Source organism: Malaclemys terrapin, chromosome 11 (assembly GCF_027887155.1).
Source record: "Malaclemys terrapin pileata isolate rMalTer1 chromosome 11, rMalTer1.hap1, whole genome shotgun sequence".
Lineage (NCBI taxonomy): Eukaryota > Metazoa > Chordata > Testudines > Emydidae > Malaclemys > Malaclemys terrapin.
Genome location: NC_071515.1, coordinates 44,714,224 through 44,721,045, shown reverse-complemented (window position 1 = coordinate 44,721,045; position 6,822 = coordinate 44,714,224). Strand labels below are relative to the sequence as shown.

Sequence of the window (6,822 nt, the reverse complement as noted above, 5' to 3'; positions counted from 1 at the left end):
GTAATTTTGTATCATCTGCAAATTTTACCACCTGACTGTTTACCCCTTTTTCCAGATCATTTATGAATGATACCTTTCATTTATGAAAGGGGCAGTACAAGTAGTTGGCAAGGGGAAATTTGGAGGAAAACTTTGATTTAAAGGTGTTTAAGACCAGTTTATGTAATCAATTACCCAAGGGAGAACATAGGAAAAATACTGTACTTCTAAAACACATATGGAAGAATATGAATAAAACTACAATTGTGCATCCAGAGTATCACCAAACTATATTTGCAAATTTATTTTCTATTAAAAGGCAATATTTCATTATAAAATTCTGTAATGCCTTTGGACTCTCCTTCTGAATGATTAAAACCAGAAATCAGACACTCAAGGGAAAAACATAAAAGGAATTGCATATATGCATTAGAAACCCATACAGTATACACTACATGAATCACTAAGACAGGCAGACAAAACAGTAACATTTATTGACAGAATAAAAGAACAGTAATGAACAGAGTGCTAGCAACAGATAGTCGGTTTATGTTCTGCAATTTCTGAAAACCGACAAGTACAAAAAAATCTTCAGTTTAGGAAATCTGTGACAAATGGTAATGTGTATTGGATTCAAATTTAAAAAAAGCATATAAGATTAATACCAGGACAATACATATTTTCCATTTAAAGAATATATGAATTACATACTTTAATAAAAATTCTGAAGGATTTTTTTCTTGCATTCAGCAAAGATTGATGTGCTAGAAATTGAGTGGGTTAAGATTTCCCATTGGCTTTATCTCCGGGTCCAAATATTGTTTTAAGTGTGTAAAATTGGAGAGAGAAGTGCTAAGAATGTTTTAAAATTTTTCCTTTCTCATTTACTTTTCTTTAAGTGAAACTGTCAGCAGAAAAGTCAAACAACTGAGTGCTAAAACAGTATTACCACTTATAAAGGCACAATAGTTTCCAGACACTGTACGAAGATCCACCTCCTAACCTTCATTGACCAGTTTTTCTGCAGTCATTACAAAATGAGAATATATAAAACCCTACACTTTATCCCAAAATAGAGGAGATTACAATATCTGTAAAATCAGTGGTTAACATATATAAAAAGCTAAGCTTATTGTGGAAATTACATTTCCAACATATTGTAAACATTTTTCCTACCTGTGGAGACCTCAAAATATTCTTTGGTATTTTCTACACAGACGCTTAAGGGATCTTTGCAACTGTGCAATTTTATATTTTTTTAAATAAGAAAATTGCTCTTGGAATATTTTACATTAGCTAGCTTTGTATCATTTTAAAAAATGAAGTGTGCATATATGGTCACAGTTTTAAAGTGGATATATCCTTTTCACAAGGCAGATGTATCCTTTTAACAAAATATTTCCTATTTATAAGTAGCTGTACTTAATTGTTTTGGCCAAAAACCCATTTTTGGAATAGATCTGATGGATTACATGATACCAGACTTGGATGTTCTCCGTTTCCCGTCAGGCACATATTTAATGCTGCATTATACAACAGTTGATCCTAGAGAGGAGAAGGGAGAAAAACAACAAAACAGCACACAGAATAAATTTAAATATTTTTTTGTAATTTTTTGCTAGTTTTTTAGGGTACAGCCCAACAGGTAAACTCAGAGACTGAAACCCTATTTATTCAAACAGGTAAAGCACCATGCAATAGCACAACAAACTGCCCCACATTGTCCCACAAATTTATATCAAGCTGTCAGGGAGGGGCCACTTCTAGGGATGAATGAAAAGTCCATTCAATATGCCCAGCTGATCCTTGGCATTTCCACCAAGAAAGTTCAACATGGGTACTAACGCACCAATTGTTTAAGTTTTTTGTGATGTGGACATTTCTCCGCTGGAACTGGACTAAGCCATCATTTTACATTTGCCACAGCATAGCCAACAGAGTGGGCTGTATTTTAATCTGCAACCTAAAGGTGAAAATGTCTATACACGTTTTTTTCCCCAGAGCTGAGCTATCCATTCTTGTCTTTTGCTATAAATAAAGTCAGGCTAACCCTGTAGCAACTCATAATTGACCAAAAAAAATCTCTCTTTCAATTAAAATAGATGCATCTTTATTTACTGCATAAATTTCTTGGATGTACCTTTCGAAGTTCCCACTTCTCTTCTCCAGGGGTGAAAGTTTTTTGACCTTTGTAGTTACAGACCCGAAGCTGCACTGGTCCTTGAGAAGCATACAGACAGAGCTCCTTCTGAATGTTATGTCGAATCTCAGAGTGTTCAGAGTATTCAAAGTACTATATAAATAAAAATTAAATACATTTTTACATATATTAGGTGGGAACAAGCAACCACAGCTACTAAATTCATCCCTTGAAATTCTATGACAAAAACAAGTCAAGTTTAAAAAATATATTGCATCATTCTAGAGAGACAAGGTGGGTGAGGTAATATCTTTTATTGGAGCAACTTCTGTTGGTGAAAGAGACAAGCTTTCGAGCTATACAGAGCTCTTCTTCAGATCTGGAAAACTAACTCGATAGCTTGTCTCTCACCACCAGAAGTTGGTCCAATAAAAGATATTACCTCACCCACCTTCTTTCTCCAATATCCTGGGACCACCATTCCTACATCACCATTGCATACAACATTATATCATTCTGTTATCTAACAGTTTAAATATAGAATCCAGGTTCAAATATATCATGCATGTTATGCAAATATTTACATAAGTAAAATATTCATATAATACGTTTCCATGTAAGCGAAGTAAGTATTACAGCTAGTATTTTTAATTATTACACAAAAAACTATATTACAATCTTAATTCAGCCCCCTGAATTATGATAGAATCTTTTATTACATGATCACATTACTATTTTTCCATAGGACCCTGCCTCATAAAAGGGGCCAAATTAAGGTTGCATGCACTACTTTAATTTTAGCATTAAAGCATAAATTTAGCACTTTTGATTACTTGACTTTTAATATATTTTTTCTATGTAATTTACTACCATTTTTTTAAAAAGCAACTGAAAACAAAATTTCATCATGTGGAAATGTACTGATTCCCACTTGGTTCATTAGCAGGGTTATAACCTTTATGTCCACAGCACAGATCTCAGCCACTTGACTTCATAGAGTAACTGATAACAATAGTAGATTGCTGTCCTCTATGGAGGCTAGTCACTAAAAGGATACGTAGGCACACATTTTGCCAGTGTGTTTCACAACTATTTGATGACCACAGAAGAATGCGGAGATTCAGGAATCCTAGGTTATTATGGGAGTGTACTCTAGTTATTAAAAAAAATTCTACCTATGTCCCCACCTAAAACCTAGCCCTTCCAGCCAGTGCTTGTTACAGTTCCAGCCTCCTCTATTCTCATCTCCCTCATTATACCAGTCTGTTCATCAGCACCAAGTCACGGTCTCCCACACCCACATCTCCCCAAGGCTCTTCACCCCAGTCTCCCCCACCCCCCCCAACCTACACCCCTAAGTTTGGTTCTTCACTCCTATACACTCCAGTCAGTCAGCTTCCTCCTCCTCACTACCTGGGCCCTAGCAGGGGGAGAATACAGGGAAAACAAACCGTCTCTTTGCACTCAGCTCCTGTACCCAACATCACAAAGGCTCCTGATCTCCAGGAGGAACAATTGCAGAGAAAGCCCTGTTCAGCCCTTGCTGACCTGGGATGCAGCATGCAGTGTACATGGAATATTCACAGAATTTAGCTCACAAACTCTAACGTATCTCTACTGAGCATATGCTTAACAGAGATTTTAGACGCTCAAAAGTCAGCCAAATTTTGGCAGGTTTTTACAGGGATGGTAAAGGCACATCCCTGACATCAGTATGACCACCTTTCCATATTTTATGTACCTGCTCCAAAACACTGAGTTGCTAAATAGGGAGTTTAGTATTTTTCCCTAATCTCTTTTTGAGATATAGCTGTACCATATTTTGCTGAAATAAAAAAAATCACCTTGAGGCAGACACCCAGCATGGAAAATTTCAAACCAAACCAATAAAGTTTGGCAAAGTTTATAAGCAACAGAAAATACACTGTTATCTTAGGAAGTGCTGAGCATCTTTAACTACACACATCACTACCAGCACCATCTACAATAAATACAGATCTTAAAAGAATTTTAACAAGATTCAGAATATTATGACTGAGCAGAAAAAATGTGGAATTTTGCTTCACTTCACCAAGACAACTTATTAAAGTAGATATGGCAGACTATGCCTTTGTGTGGCAGATCTTTTAATACCATGCTTTTGTTCCAAGCTTGTGTAAATTGCTAAAGAGATTAATATAGAATCATAATCCCTCAAGTAATATAGTGAATGGGATCCAGAGGAAAATGCTGTATAATAGAAAAGACTAACATAGCAAGTCAGCTAGCACAGACCTATAACTGCCCTTTTCTCATTTAAATTAATAGGGAAAATTTCCATTTACTTTAATGGTGCAGGATCAGACCCCCTAGGTTGTGCAGCTGTTAAACACTGTTAACAACTGAACATACCATAGATAACATCCAATGATTTTACTGAGAAAAAGAGGAAGAGAGAATTATAAAAAAAGATTTGATAAAAGGAACAGGTACACCTCTACCCCGCTATAACGCGGTCGTGTGGAGCCAAAAATCCCTACCGCATTATAGCTGAAACCCTGTTATATCGGGGTGGGGGGGGCAGGGCTCCGGCGGTGATTTAAAGAGCTCCGGGCTCCGCTGCAGGGAGCCCCAGACCCTTTAAAGCACCGGCGAGCCCCACTGCCGCAGCCCCAGGGTAGGGGTGGCAGGGCTCCAGCGGTGATTTGAAGGGCCCAGGGCTCCCCGCAGCAGCCGGAGCCCCGGACCCTTTAAAGCACCGCCGGAGCCCTGCTGCTACCGCGCTATACGCGAACCCATTATATTGGGTCGCATTATAGTGGGGTAGAGGTGTATCAAATCAGCAGTGAAATAACTTGTCAGGTACAACTATTTGTATTCAACGTACTGATGTTTACAGTGTTTCAGTAACACTTACTACTAATGACTGTGTGAGGCAGCATTTAAGAAAGCAGCATAGACAGTTCTTTTTTGTTTTGTTTTTTAACACTACAGTAGTGGCTAGAGGACTCAGTATCAGAGATGCACTGTGCTGTAACACACATTAAAAGGCAATTCGTGCCCCAAGAGCTGTGTGTCAAGGAGAGCTCCTGTTGGGAAATTCAGCAATTTAAAATGTTATATTTCTCAAAATGCTAGATTTTTATTGGCACAGGGCAGACCACTCTGACCTCCCACTATGAGGCTGTAAGCATGACAGGGCAGGTAGCTCAGGTCTGGCTGTTCGATCACCCACTGACAGTTTCCCACCGGCTTCCTCCTTGACAGCGTGAGTCCTGGTGACAGAGAAAGAAGCAGTAGGAGGAAGAATAAGAGAAAAGAATCAAGGTAACATTTACAAAGGAAAAGTGAGGAAAAAGAAGTGTTTCTGTAGCAGAGAAGTCAAATGAGAAAGAACTGCAAGTTGCATGACAGAGCAGTGAACTGGTATCATGTGGCTGAGATATCTATTCTGTGCACTTTCTGCATGTGTCCAGAAATTTTTTCATCCAACTGCCCCTGTAAATTCCACTAAGGGAAGGCCTACTGAATAGCCCAGACTCAGAAATGGAGGTTCAATTCTTCCTGAGAAGATCGTTATACTAGAAATTTGCACCAACAATTTTCTAAATTAAAAAAAAAAAAAAAGTTTCTCTGTAATACAGTTTGCAATTATTACAGTGTCAGCTTCTGCTGTTATAGGTGAGGATACCCAAAGCTATTCTTTTAACTAATTTCAAACCACTTCTACGGTAAAAATACCATTGTATGTGTATGCAATTTCTCACTTGCATGAATGCGCCTGGGTATTTGTCTGTCTAAAGTTACATGTGCAGTTTTTGTGCAAGCACTTTTGAAGATCTGAACCATAACAGTGAAAGATCATAGAAACATCCTTACAATTTTTATATTTACTGTCCTCTCATGCAAGAATAATATAGGTAACAAAAACAATTAGCTTATCTTCATACTAAAATATGTATGCCAAAACTACTAGAAGGAAAGTTAAGCTTTGCATAGGGATATGTTATATCTGTGTGGACCAGCTGCGAAAGAAATTAAGTATAACAACATTTTACCTGGTTTCCCCCAAGTCCATGACAGGTATACATAATTAATGGTTTGCCACCGTGGTTATTTTCGCCAACATCTAGACATAGACGTCTACCTACATTTTTTAACTGAAGAAAACACAAGTTATTTTTGCATATAACTATGTTATTTAAAACTTGCCAACAATGAAAAAGAGTAAACAGCTATTTTACTTAAAGTTCTATCTTTAAATGTACAACCCTGTCCACACAAGAAGTTAAATCTTTGCTAGACTAAACCTCATTATTGTATTCTGATAGTACCCACAATAGGTTAGGCATTGTCCACACACTCAGGAAGACATATTCTCTATTCTGAACACCTGGCAATATAAGAAGGCAAGCAACCTATTAAGGTTGTATGAGAAAGCTAAAACAAAATAGTTTACAATAAACATTAACTACTCCCAAATGCACCTGAACTTAGCCAATATTAGTAGGCTAATTTCTTATAGGACTATAACACATGAGGAGTAATATGGTGCAGGAAAACATGATGGCCTTATTGATAAGTGCTGAGAAAGAATCCACATGCAAGAGACAGTGTGGAAGGAGCCAAAGACAGTTGTGGGAAAAGCTAAGCTAAAACAGGATTCTAGCACAGTTTCCCTCATCAGTTTGAGCAGGGATTTCTCTCTGAAAACCATGTTACAG

The 6,822-nt window shown here is 37.5% G+C and overlaps 1 protein-coding gene across 1 annotated transcript in view; it reads right to left on the bottom strand.

Annotated features, from left to right (window-relative positions):
• Positions 1–450: 450 nt before the first annotated feature.
• Positions 451–6,822, bottom strand: part of GALNT3 (polypeptide N-acetylgalactosaminyltransferase 3) — a 51,776-nt gene continuing 45,404 nt past the window's right edge. The window contains exons 9-11 of the mRNA XM_054043637.1: positions 6,157–6,258; positions 2,120–2,272; positions 451–1,524 (exon numbers count right to left, since the gene is read on the bottom strand). Of these exons, the coding sequence (XP_053899612.1) occupies positions 1,402–1,524; positions 2,120–2,272; positions 6,157–6,258 (378 nt within the window). The 3' untranslated portion in view covers positions 451–1,401. The remainder of the gene's footprint in view (positions 1,525–2,119; positions 2,273–6,156; positions 6,259–6,822) is intronic.